Source organism: Oncorhynchus kisutch, linkage group LG27, assembly GCF_002021735.2.
Source record: "Oncorhynchus kisutch isolate 150728-3 linkage group LG27, Okis_V2, whole genome shotgun sequence".
Classification (NCBI taxonomy): Eukaryota; Metazoa; Chordata; class Actinopteri; order Salmoniformes; family Salmonidae; genus Oncorhynchus; species Oncorhynchus kisutch.
Window position 1 is genome coordinate 32,165,444 of NC_034200.2, and position 14,175 is coordinate 32,179,618.

General features: G+C 42.4%; 2 protein-coding genes across 2 annotated transcripts; one reads left to right on the forward strand and one right to left on the reverse strand.

Moving 5' to 3' along the window:
* Positions 1-1,386: 1,386 nt before the first annotated feature.
* On the forward strand, positions 1,387-1,851 carry LOC109871823 (artemin-like). Its single transcript, XM_020462839.1, has one exon. It carries the CDS (start codon positions 1,387-1,389, stop codon positions 1,849-1,851), a length of 465 nt encoding a protein of 154 aa, XP_020318428.1.
* A 5,709-nt stretch (positions 1,852-7,560) lies between these two features.
* Positions 7,561-9,520, reverse strand: LOC109871825 (prostaglandin E2 receptor EP4 subtype-like). The gene is made up of 2 exons (XM_020462840.2): positions 8,614-9,520; positions 7,561-8,495 (listed from the first exon to the last, which is right to left on the reverse strand). The coding sequence occupies exons 1-2, from the start codon at positions 9,463-9,465 to the stop codon at positions 7,872-7,874; spliced, it is 1,476 nt and encodes a 491-aa protein (XP_020318429.1). The 5' UTR covers positions 9,466-9,520; the 3' UTR covers positions 7,561-7,871.
* Between the last annotated feature and the right edge of the window lie 4,655 nt (positions 9,521-14,175).

A 14,175-nucleotide genomic window follows, 5' to 3' on the forward strand; every position in this document is an offset into this window, starting at 1 on the left:
GAACGCCAGTCAAATGTGTGTTTGAGCCTTTGAAGGTTCTTTACAGTAATAGTCCTTAGGAGAGATGTGCGGAGCTATCATTGACATATAGCTAACCCGATCACACCGTACGCCTCCTATATAAACATCTACATTTAATCCATGCTCAAACCCCTTATCAAGACCTCCTCATCTCTGTGGTTTCCTCTAAGATCTCTGTGGTTTCCTCTAAGATCTCTGTGAAGCATCACCACTGTATGTGATCCCCGTGTTCCCCTTCAACAGAACCAGCTCTACCTCCTTCTAAATAAGTATTTGACTGGTATCTGACTGCAGGTAGCCTTTATCTGGACAGGAGCCGTTCTGTGTCTGTATGTACCGACAAGATGACACTAGCAACCCGCATCATGTTGTTCGTTTATGTTATTCTTGTAAGAGTGTGTTCTTAAGGTCGGGACAATTGACAAAGCGAGGCCTTGTTCTGCTTTCTCTCCAGGTGGGCCAAGATGGAGGACGAGGAGGAGAGACAGACCAGGGGTGACCACCAGACCATCAGCAGGTGCATCTTACCACCTGAGGAATGTGAAGGTGAGTTACTTATTAGCTTTACCGTCATCATAATAACCACCAGATTCATCATGATTTACTTCATCATCCATAATCAGCATATTTATCATCCTCCTTATTTATAGTTGTCATATTGTTGGCTGCATTGGTCCTCTGCTCCGTGTACCAATTCTCATGGACTGTCCTCTCCTGTAGGTGCTGCTGTGGGTTGTTGTCTCTCTGCTGCCCCTGGTGGAGGGGGCCTGTATGGGCGCTGGTTTGGAGGCAGACTCTGTCCAGGCTGTGGGACTGGTGGGAGGTATGGGGGAAAGGCAGCTCCCAGACACTCTACCTGAGGTGGATGAGGAACAAGAGGAGAAGAGTGACCCGTACTCCCCCTGGCATGGCCTCTATGGTAAGAGTGGAACTAGATCTACATGTTCAACAGGACCTTAAATTTAAACCTTGCACTTAATCAGGCATGATGTTCTCCATGAAAAGAGAAGAGTAAACGAAGGGTGTGCAACACGATTCTAGAGTATAAGCCACTGATCTTAACTTTCTCTCTCTCTATCAAATTCATATTGCTTTATTGGCATGAAGTACAATTTGTAGATAATGCCAAAGCAATTGTACAGCATTTCAGAAAATTAAGTACAACACTACTGCTATTGTATTGTCTAATTTTCAGGTCAATAAATTGAATTTAAATAAAAGAAAATTAAAAAGAAGAAGAATTATGGCTAAATCTCTCTCTCTCTCTCTCTCTCTCTCTCTCTCTCTCTCTCTCTCTCTCCTGACCTCCCTCCTGACCTCCCTCCTGACCTCCCTCCTGACCTCTCTCCCCCTGACCTCTCTGTGATGGACGAAGTGGACGACCACCCTAGTGGCCGGTGGGGGAGACGTTCCCCTCGCAACTCCGACGCCGAACCAAAAGGCTCAGCCAAGAAAAAGAAGAGGAGGAAGAAGAAAGAGAGGGATAGAAAGGGCAAAGGGAAGGGCCGGCAGCCCCAGCAGAGCAGCCCAGACTGCAGGGTGGAGAAACGGGAGATGCGGGTGCGGGACTTGGGCCTGGGCTTCGACTCAGACGAGATCGTCCTATTCAAGTTTTGCGTGGGCTCCTGCCAGTCGTCCAGGACCAACTACGACCTGGCTCTAAGGGCCCTGATGGAGGACGGGTCCCTGCCGCGGAGGACCTCCCGGCGAGTCAGCGCCCACCCCTGCTGCCGGCCCGACAGCTACGAGCCCGTGTCCTTCATGGACGCCCACACCGCGTGGCAGACCATCCAGTCACTGTCGGCGGCCAGCTGCATGTGTATGGGCTGAGGGAGCCAGCCTGGAGGAGGGAGAATAGGAGGGGGTGGCGACTGGCTGTCACTCACCCCTGCCTGAGAATATACAGATGGTGGCTCGCCGTTGAGGCTGGGTCTAGGGAGAGCCTCTGGGTTCTGGAAGGGCAGAAGTGGTCGCACCGAAACATATGCAGCGGTGCTGGTCCCCAGTACAAAGCAGAATGGAGATTCTGTAGTGTCTATGATGGTGGAGCGAGGCCACGCCTCTTCCCGTTGTCAATTTCCTGTTGAGGATAAGTGGATTTGTTGGCAATGGGAAACTGTCATGAGTAAATGGCAAGACGGTGACCACACAATGGTGGGATTTGAATATTCACAGCAGTTGGGATATGTATAAGACTATATTGACTCAAAGGTCTCAAAGAGGACCACATCTCATTGCATTTGACAACAGGTCGACAAGCTCAAAACACTTTTGACAATGTCAACATACAGTATGTTAATTCCTTCAAAACAGAGATCTTTCATACCATAATTGCATTTTTGAGCGTTGACTTGAACTCTACCAAATGGATGCCATGCATCCCTTTGAATTACTGTATTATAACCAACATATTTATTACAAATAAGTTATTTATTTATTATTGTTTCATATGAGATGGACTGTAGATTTATATTTATTGTCATGATCACATATCCTGTGGGTTGTGTTGCTGGGTCCTTTGTCATTGAATTGTGTGGGATGTTGTTTTGAAACATCAAAAAGATCAGAAGAAGTGGCAAGAACCTCAACCAGGGTTGGGGGAGTAGCGGATTACATGTAGCGGATTACATGTAGCGGATTACATGTAGCGGATTACATGTAGCGGATTACATTCTTTATAAACTGTAATCCGTTACGTTAACAGCAAAACTATTGTTATCAGATTACAGATACTTTTGAAAACAAAATGATTACTTCTAGGATTACTTTGACCCCATTCACGTCCTTGTACTATATTTAGTACAATATCAAAATGCACCACTGAACAAATTCTGTTTGGTGTAAATGCATGAAATGTGGTGTCAACATAGTTACTGCAAGTGTCTAGACAGGACACATTGAAATGTGGCGTCAACATAGTTACTGCAAGTGTCTAGACAGGACACATTGAAATGTGGCGTCAACATAGTTACTGCAAGTGTCTAGACAGGACACATTGAAATGTGGCATCAACATAGTTACTGCAAGTGTCTAGACAGGACACATTGAAATGTGGTGTCAACATAGTTACTGCAAGTGTCTAGACAGGACACATTGAAATGTGGCATCAACATAGTTACTGCAAGTGTCTAGACAGGACACATTGAAATTTGGCGTCAACATAGTGACTGCAAGAGGACACAAATAATGACAATCAAAATTGGGATTTTGAGAAAATCTGAAAAAGTAATTAATATGACTATGTATTTTGAAATACATTTCAGAATGAAATAGTTGAAAAGCATATAGTATTGTTATGTGACCTGTTCAAACCCCAAATATATGATTCAACTCATTGTTGTTCGTAAACTACAGACGTTTCTGTATCGTACAATAGTTCCTCTTTGGTCAAGTCATGTGAATGTTCAAAGGATCAGATCTTTATTTTATTTTATTTAACTTTTATTTAACTAGGCAAGTCAGTTAAGAACACATTTTTATTTACAATGACGGCCTACCCCGGCCAAACCCTAACCGGGATGACGCTGGGCCAATTGTGCGCCGCCCTATGGGACTCCCAATCATAACCGGTTGTGATACAGCCTGGAATCGAACCAGGGTCTGTAGTGACACCTCTAGCACTGAGATGCAGTGCCTTAGACTGCTGCACCACTCGGGAGCCCCATCTTAATAATGTTTGGTATATAGATTTTCTGGACCAATATATACATCTAAAAACAATATCTAAAGACACCCCAGTGGGGGAAAAAGTACCCAATTGTCATACCTGAGTAAAAGTAAAGATACCTTCATAGAAAATGACTCAAGTAAAAGTCGCCCAGTAACATCCTATTTGAGTAAAAGTCTAAAAGTATTTGGTTATACATATACTTAAGTATCAAAAGTAAATGGAATTGCTCAAATATACTTAAGTATCAAAAGTAAGAGTATAAATAATTTCAAATTCCTTATATTAAGCAAACCAGACAGCACCATTTTATTGTTTTTTAAATGTATAGATAGCCAGGGGCACGCTCCAACACAAACATAATTTACAAACAAAGTATGTGTTTAGTGAGTCCGCCAGATCAGAGGCAGTCGGGATGACCAGGGACATTTTCTTGATGTGTGTGAATTAGACCATTTTCCTCTCCTGCTAATCATTAAAATGTAAGGAGTACTTTTGGGTGTCATAAATAGTGAAGTAATGTACAGATACCCCCCAAAACTACTTTTTTACTTAATTAAGTACTTTACACCACTGAGAAATCCACAACACTCACACACAGTAGATTATACAGTGTAAGCAAACCCATGTAGATTGTGGCATGCTACAGCATTCTTCCTCTTTCTCTTCATTGCTCACAAGCACACGTGTACACACACCTATGACAGACATTGATGGCTGTGGAATGTGTTTACAAAGTATTTATGAAACCTTTCCGTTTTCACAATTACGTTCAAATCAGCATTGAAAAAAGCCGAAAATACACGTGTTTCCGCTTGAGTCTGAGATCACTATGTTGACACACCAAAAGTGTTTGATGATGGGTCGTGGTAAAAGAGCAGGCATGGGCTTTTGTTGGCTACAGTGCAAGCAAGCTACGTCTTCCAATGGTGCTACTGCTGTCGCCATCCAAAGATTATACCATTTAAATAAGCACAAGGCGGTAAAGAAGACAACAGTGGTGTAGCCCACAGGCCATACCGAAATCACTTATTAATGTTATCTACATAGTGCATTGATGTGAATCACACTGGTGCTCTCTCATTTCGCTATTTGCCTTACGGATTGTGGTTGTTGTGGATGTCTGTTCACACGTGTATATGTGTATTTTAACCCAATAATGGTGGAAATGAAGAAGTCTAAATTGACTATCAATCATTGTTTTTGTGACCAGTTGACAGCCAGTGAAAAATGCGCTCTTGCAACAGCTGCATATATAATGCCGATCCCAGCCAATGGAATACAAGTTTAAAGGAGTTCCTCCATTCTAAACTCCTCCATGGTATTGTGCTCCATACTGTCAAAACTAGTTGAATTGAAGGAGACCACAAGTGGGGATTTTATTGCACAATATAATTCGTGTTGATAAAAAAAACATGTCCATAGGTCAAATGAACACATGCTCACACTAGCGCACTTTTAGTAGACGTAATTAAATTAAACAGCTGCAAATGATCGAAATATCAAAGTGCCACCAACAAAAACGTAAATAATAGGCCTATAAATGCAGCATATGCATTCATTTTTCGGTAGTGCTCAAAGCATGCGATTCCATGAGAGCAGCATTTCTTTTTAAACTCGAAGCAACGAGCCCAATCAGTCCTCTATGACAACACAATCATAATCAACAAGTCCTTCGTTTTTGGGTTATGCTCAGGTAAAACAATTTGGCTCATCTATATTTCCATATATCCAAGTCCTATTCTTGAAGATGAAGGGGTATTAAGATAATTGGAATGACTGAAAATCTGCCAGACTTTGGTTTTAAAAGTAAAGATTTAGCGAAATCGTATTATTATCTGTATTGCAGTAGAAAGCAATGTGTTAGAAGAAGCCTACATAACCAACCCATAAAGTCAAATATAACATCCACATATGGTGGGCTATTTAAACTCTAACATCCTGCAATAGATGACATTCAATTGGTAATATTCATTTGTTGTCCTCTTCTAGTGCTACTTAAGGGGAAAGTAAACTAAAAGGAACAAAGTAATCAGATTACTTTACTGAGTTGGGGTAATCCAAAAGTTACCTTACAAATGAAAGTGTTTGGACAGGTAACTACTAACTGTAACAGACTACATTTAGAAAGTAACCTAGCCAACCCTGATGTCAACATTGAGTATGTCTCATTTCACACAAAGGAAGTTAATAGTCCAGAGGTGGAAAACTTTACCAGGTTACAAGCTTAGTTGAGTTATTTGTCATTGTTGTTTCAGTATTTCAGAGCAATATTACAGTCAATATTATTAATGTTATTATTATAATAATCATTATTGAAATGGTTTCCTGTATTTTTGTACAATGGCATTATTCTGTGTAGGAATAAAGTATTTCTAAATATACAATGGATTTCTTATTCTTTCCAAGGTTGACCCCATAACCCTTGCTTCACCTCTGCTGGGTTGGGAGTCCTATATCTCACCATCATAGGGGCGGCAGAGTAGCCTAGTGGTTAGAGCATTGGACTAGTAACTGAAAGGTTCAAATCCCCGAGCTGACAAGGTACAAAATCTGTCGTTCTGCCCTTGAACAGGCAGTTAACCCACTGTTCCTAGGCCGTCATTGAAAATAAGAATTTGTTCTTAACTGACTTGCCTAGTTAAATAAAGGTAAAATAAAAATAAATAAAAAATCATTCATCTACATTGACCTGAAACAGGAAAGAAAACACAAGAAAGTGGGATTTTGCTTTCGCATGTCCACTTCTTTCAGATCAATGCAGAAATAGAGGCGAGAGTTGTAAATGAAGACTGTTGTAAATATACCCATGGAGACGGTCCTTTTCAGCTCGAGTTGTTTTACAGGTGTTATAGTGCTCCCTACAGGTTGGATATATAAATACAAGAACATGGAGCAAAAGGTGTTCAGTTCACACTTTTCATCTCAAGAGGGCATCACACTCCTTCACACTATTCATCTCAAGAGGGCATCACACTCCTTCACACTATTCATCTCAAGAGGGCATCACACTCCTTCACACTATTCATCTCAAGAGGGCATCACACTCCTTCACACTTTTCATCTCAAGAGGGCATCACACTCCTTCACACTTTTCATCTCAAGAGGGCATCACACTCCTTCACACTATTCATCTCAAGAGGGCATCACACTCCTTCACACTTGTCATCAATGGTCTCAGAGTGTGTGACCATTATTAGGTTAACGATCTCTCAACACAAGTGTTCATTGATATTGTTCTCAGGAAAAGAATAGGCAATAAACAACACCAAAAACATGTATGGAGCCATGCTTCATTTAATAAATTAGACCACAACTTGATGACAAGTCACTTGATGTCTCCATGACTCTGAACTGTTGTCGGAACCGATCTTGTTTAACCTTGATCAGCTTTAAATGTGTGCTTTCCGTAACTTGCTTGTTATGTCATTCACACACTAGTCATGAAGTGCATTTAGTTAAACATATTTCAGGAAACAACGTGTGCTGTTTAGCTGATTTAATTCCCCATTAATACAAAAATGCACAACACTAATGATGTATATTTTTCAAAAGAGTTCACAATAAATGTTCAAATAGCTTTAAAACACATTTAAATAGGAAAGTTAATCATCACTCACAGTTATGTTATCAAAAATATGAAACAGTACAAAACTAAGTTGGACATGTTGGTACATTCAGTTACTATTCTCTGCATGCAACACTGGAATGGCACAGAAAGAAGCATCATTTCCAATAGGTGATTAAGCCAGTGCATTATTGTCTGTCTGCATTAAGTTGTGCGCATCATTTAACAGAAAAAAAGACATATATCAAAGACTGATATCTGAATATATTGAGAAGATCAAATAAAATGGACCACTGTGTAAAAATGTCATTCTTAAATTCATTGAATTCAAAAAGCATAAAGATAATGCTGTGTTGAAGGCAAGTAGGTGTATATGGTCCCCTTAGAATATGATCATAGTACAATCACGTTACAGATTCATAAAGTGCATCTTAAAATGTCCAAATGGGTCCATTTTGTAAAATCTTCTGTGTGCAGAAGCCCAGCCTTTGTAATCTGGCCTGTAGGCTGCATCAAGGTAAATGACCTGTGTCTGTCTGGCTGTCTGTGTTCAGCATCTCAGACATTTGCTGTAAGTCTATATGAAAACATGTATGTTTGTTGGGAAACAGTTGATCAGAGGCACTTCTCCGATTGACAGGAGCTTAGTGTGCTGAAAGTACAGGTGACTATGTCCACTTTACTTACGTGGCTATGAAGACCTGCTGGTGAGCACATCTCCGGAAGCGCCTCGCTGCTTCCGAGCTGTGACGCGATCATGGCCGGTTTGGACACCACCGCTATCTCCGCCTCGAAACCGATCACGGTAGTCTGGTCTACACTAAACGGATGGAAGTTCGCCTGCGCCGTGTCAAGGTCCCAGGCTTGTCGCATGGTAAAGTCTGTAAACGATTTATTTTTGGTGGTAACCTGGTTCTCCGAATCGTTTCTGTAGTTGGTCGTGCGTAATGACGCGTAACTGGTCTCGTTGCTGTGTTCAAACGACGGGAGTGAATGATGATTGCTAGTGCCAACCCAGCCTAAATTACGCCCGCGGCCCGCCTTGACTTGTCCAACTGTCTTCTTTACCCTCTCACAGCCCTTGACCAACAGGTTCTTCCTACAGAGGATGTATACCCAGGGGTCCAGAATGGGGTTGAACGAGGCGAAGCGAATGGCCATCAGATCACTGCGGTAATCTGGATTCACTCCGGCACAGATGTTGGAAGGACCATACAGCTGGTTTACAAAGATGCGCACCTGTCAGATTGATATATAAAAGTTGTATATGTGGAAAAAGCAAACCAATTTTCAGCAATATACTATTAATTTGTGTCTGTGTTTTAAATTATATTTCCAATATTAGCATTTCACTTACCACCAAAGGAATGGAGCACACCAGGAAAACGATGGTCATAAATATCAGCAGCCAGAACATTTGGATCTCAGCCGCAGACGGGCAGGTGACGGAGGGCAGGAACACGCGCCGTGAGCCTACTTGCGCGGACACCTTCGCTCTCACTATCCGCGTCTTCTGGCTCATCCCCACAAGTGACCGACACACTGCGAAGTTGCACAGAACTGTCACCGCAATCAACACCAACATGAACCCGCCATACAGAAACGAGTACGAGGCAGCGAGGGGGTCCGTCGCCCTCCAGTCCAAAAAACACCAAGTGCCCGGGAAGTGGCGCACATGCTTCCCGAAACCAAAGCTGGGCATGATGCACAGCACAATGTTAGCTAGGTAGATGCCCATGAGCGCCAAACGCGCCGTCGTCCGGTCAATGTATTGGGAGTAAAGATACGCGTGGTTTATGGCCAGGTATCGTTCCACTGCCATAGCGCACAGAATGGACATTCCAGCCGAGCCGAAAAAGAGCATAGAGAACGAGAAAAAGTCACACAGTAGCTCTCCACCGGGCCACCTCTGGGCTATGTAGGTGGCGATAACCACCGGGCTGGTGAAACAGGTGCCCAACAGGTCCGTGATAGCCATTCCAACAACCAGCGTATAGAAAGTGGTCTCCTTCTGCTCTTTCTTTGAGATGCATAACACAACAATGGCAATGAGGTTCCCCATGACTCCAAAAGCGAACATAGTGGCTGAAGTGACCAGCGATTTTGATTCCAGTCGCAGTGGCGGGAAAGTGCTTTGGTTGTGGGAGACACAGAGCGGTTGAACTAGTTCTGAAATGTTCGAGCCATCGCCATAGACGGAATTATTCATAATTCCTAACTGAAACAAAATAGCTTGATAGCTTCAACTTCTTAGAAACGTTCCCACCCGAAAATGTCCAGAAGTGTCTCTTCACAAGTTATGAACACATCAAAAGCAATATATATATATAAAAAAACGTAGCCTACGACACCACAGAACACAAGTCTTCTACCAGCCGTTTCCAACATTTCCCACAACAATGTGCTTTGGTTTGTGTTGTTTCTACAACTGCACCTGCCGCTGCTGGTATTTAAGCTACAGGCTGCTCGCTCGCGCACAGCTACTGATGTCAATAATGTGACGTCAGGTGCACGAGGTATAGCCTACTACGATATTTCTAGTTTCAATATTGGACCCTGCACGACTTCAACACAGAAATAGACCAATTATGACAAACGTCTATCCTTGGAAAGTAAGTGCGTGACAATTTTTACAATAAACGTTCAACCGTTTGTTTTCATACATGCACTTATTCAACAGTAGACATGTAGTCGGTCTACTCAGTGCACAGCCCAGCAACAGAGCCCGGTGTTCTGAACCACATCTATGCTTTTATTCATGTTTACAGTCGGGAGTAGCCACTTTATGTCAGCTATGTAAGGTCCCCTAGCACGTCAGGACCATGGACAGCAACTAACCAGTCAAGACTATGCAGCTTCACTATTGATTTGAGGAAACATAGCCTTAGCCTATTTGTTGGATAGACTGACACTCAAAACTGTCACTCGATGTTGCTAGAGGAAATATTTACTGGATGTTGAAAGGTGCCACCATGGATTCCCAATCAACCAATGAGAACAATGACATTGGGCTACCAAGGTCTTAAGAGTTACATAAATTGGCTTTTAAGAATGTTGGTATGTAAATGAAATAGAGAAAGCTTGAAAGCAATCAATTTGCAGGCAGGAATTTCTTCTTCTTGAGAACATATTGCGAATGATTACAGGACTTGAACTTGTAAGATGCTGGGAACCTTTAAGTACAGATAGTCTCTCAGGGGTGGCGTTGTTGTTGTGATTCAAGAAAGGTTGGCACTAAAGAAGCACTACCATTACTTATTTTCTATTTTTGTGGCACAAAACATTTCCGGCAGTCAAAGGCCACAGCCTAGATTCAACCTAAGATACCTGTCACCTCCGACACAGCACAGTTGATGGTTATCGTGGGTTAATGCTGAAATGATTGAATCTTAGCTTCCTTGGTACAATGGGACCAATGGAATAATCAATGCCACGATCTATGCCTACCCAACACACCACTCACACTAAATCAACCTGAAACTGAAAAGCCCCAATGCAGTAATGTTTCTTATTAACTCTTCTGATAAAACCACCACCCTTTTCCCACCTCTTCAGGTTTTTGGTGGGTCAGTTCCTGGTATTTAATTGTCAATTAGCTAACCTCTTCCACTTCAATATGAGCAGTACAACAAGACTAGAGACTCTGTTTGTTTTACTTTAACAACAAATTACCTAGTTAGCTAATAAAAGTTTACAATAGTTTTCCTATTCATATCTGGATCCTGGGACGCAGTTAGTGTTAATGCTGGGACCGCTGATATATGTCCAGGGATCCTAGCTCAAACAAGGTGGTAATACATTGGCAAAGCAGCTAGCCTAGCTGCTAGCTATCAAGCTAGGCAACCTGGGCTACTATTGCTGGATACCAAGCACTCGAAGCAGTTAGCCCTTGTGGCTAGGACCGTACTTCAATTTGTCTCGTTTTTAGGACCACCGATTTCCAGAGGTTTCTACTGCTGGCGTCTCTCGTTTCACGGAGTGAATAGAGGGCTCGTCCTACTATCATTACTATCATGCCTCCGAAAAATGGCGAGGATCACATCTCTGCTGGGCAGGTACTTGAACTCTTGGAGAAGCAGAACGTTTTCTATAAGGAAATGATACTTTTGCAGGAAAATAACTTTAAAAGCTTCATACAAATGATCATGGAGTCTACCAACAAATGGCTGGACGACCTGACAGAATATGTACAAGACATTAAAACAAGCCTTCAGTTCACACCGAAGGATGTGAATGTATTGAAGACCACACAGGATACACTTTCCAGAAACTGTTCCTCTATGCGGAATGAAATCACCACAGTCAGGGAGGGCCTCCAGAACATGTCTGGGAAGGCAGAATGAAATCACCACAGTCAGGGAGGGCCTCCAGAACCTGTCTGGGAAGGCAGAATGAAATCACTACAGTCAGGGAGGCCCTCCAGAACATGTCTGGGAAGGCAGAATGAAATCACCACAGTCAGGGAGGGCCTCCAGAACATGTCTGGGAAGGCAGAATGAAATCACCACAGTCAGGGAGGCCCTCCAGAACATGTCTGGGAAGGCAGAATGAAATCACCACAGTCAGGGAGGCCCTCCAGAACATGTCTGGGAAGGCAGAATGAAATCACCACAGTCAGGGAGGGCCTCCAGAACATGTCTGGGAAGGCAGAATGAAATCACCACAGTCAGGGAGGGCCTCCAGAACATGTCTGGGAAGGCAGAATGAAATCACCACAATCAGGGAGGGCCCCCAGAACATGTCTGGGAAGGCAGAATGAAATCACCAGTCAGGGTAGGCCCCCAGAACATGTCTGGGAAGGCTGATTATCTGGATGGACAATCGAGGAGAAATAATCTTGTAAAAGATGGTATCCAGTAGAGCCAAAGTGGGACATGGGCTGAATCAGAGGGCAAAGTTCGAAAGCTGTTTTCTGAGGAGCTACAACTGGATCAACAGGTTGAGCTGGAAAGTGCTCACCGGTCTGGGAAACCAGGGGTCACTAGTGGCGCCAATGGTGGTGCCAATGGAACCAGACCCAGGCCAATTGTAGTGACATTTCTCAGGTTCAAGGATAAGCTTTCAGTCCTTGAAAAAGCCAAACGCCTTAAAGGTTCCTTCGTCTTCATCAATGAGGATTTGTCAGATGCAGTCCGTCAAAGAAGAAAGGAACTAAAACCAGCCATGAAGGCTGCAAGAGAACGAGGTGACATAGCATATCTATGGTATGACAAACAGATTGTTCACCCTCCCTCCCATGGAGTTAGGAGGAGCGACAGACACAAGTAATTCCAGCCTTACACACACACACACACACACACACACACACACACACACACACACACACACACACACACACACACACACACACACACACACACACACACACACACACACACACACACACACACACACACACACACTAACTGAGGATATCTCTCTCAGATTCCAACTGCTGATTCATGTTTGGACATATAAATACTGTAAATCTACCAAAGAAAGGTCTGTTAATTGCTTACTTGAAAATATGCAGTTTAAGGAACAAAATTCATGAAATATGCTGTCTAGTGCAGTCAAACAATATTCATGTATTGGCAATATCAGAGACTCACTTGGACTCTTTTTTTGAGGATGCTGAGATCTCTATACATGGATACAATTTGTTCAGGAGGGACAGAAATATATATGATTTTTTTGAACACCAACTGTCCAATGAGAAAGAAACGTATTTCTGTTGCCAACATATGTAACCTGACCCAAGTTATGACATTACCAACCAGAACGTTCACTAATAGGTCCAGTATCACATCATCAACTTGTATCGATCACATTTTTACTAACATGGCTGAACATTGTTCTAAAGCTGTATCAGTGGCACTAGGTTACAGTGATCATAACTTGGTTGCACTCATTAGGAAAACTAACATACCAAAGGCTGGCCCTAAAATACCCTACCGCAGGTCCGACAGCGTCATATACCCTTATAAAAGATTGTATCATGAAGGAGAGGCAATGCATGTTCGAATTTCATCAAGTAGAAAGGGAAGAGGTAGAAAGGATGCTGTTGTCGCTTTCAGATGACAAGTCACCTGGTATAGATAATCTTGATGCCAAATTGCTTAGAGTTACAGCTAACCAAATATCTACACCAATCTCTCATATTTTTAACAAGTGCTTGATGTATGGGGTATGCCCAGAAGTCTGGAAAGAGTCAAAGGTTATTCCATTACCTAAAGATACAATAATCTGCATTCACTGGTCCTAATAGTCGTCCATTAAGCTTGCTGCCTGTGTTGAGTAAATTATTAGATCAAATTGTATCTGTACAAATCAAGGATTATTTCTCAATTAAAGGTCTGATAACTGGTTTCCAGCATACATACAAAGAAGGTCATTCTACAAGCACGGCCTTAGCACAAATGACAGATGATTGGTTAAAGAGTATGGATGATAGGAAGTTAGTTGGTGCAGTGTTGCTAGATTTCAGTGCTGCTTTTGATGTAATTGATCATGAACTGTTACTAGGTAAACTCAAATGTTATGGTTTTAAGGCTGCAGCTCTATCCTGGATGGAAAGCTATCTATCCAGGAGAAGGCAAAAAGTGTTCTTTAATGGTAGCTTTTCAAACAGTAAAGATATACACTGTGGTGTTCCTCAAGGAAGCTGCCTAGGCCCACTTCTCTACTCTATCTTTACTATTGATTTACCTTCAATAATGAACAAAGCAAGAGTGGTCATGTATTCAGATGACTCTACAGTGTATAGCACAGCATCAGAATGTAATGAGCTGTGAACTAAGAATGGTGTCTGAGTGGGTTGATATGAACAAATTGATGTTGAACATTTCAAAAACTATATGTATTCTGTTTGGTTCAAAATATATGCTTGCTGATGACCCCCAATTTAATTTGTCGATGAATAGAACGCATGTAGAGCAAG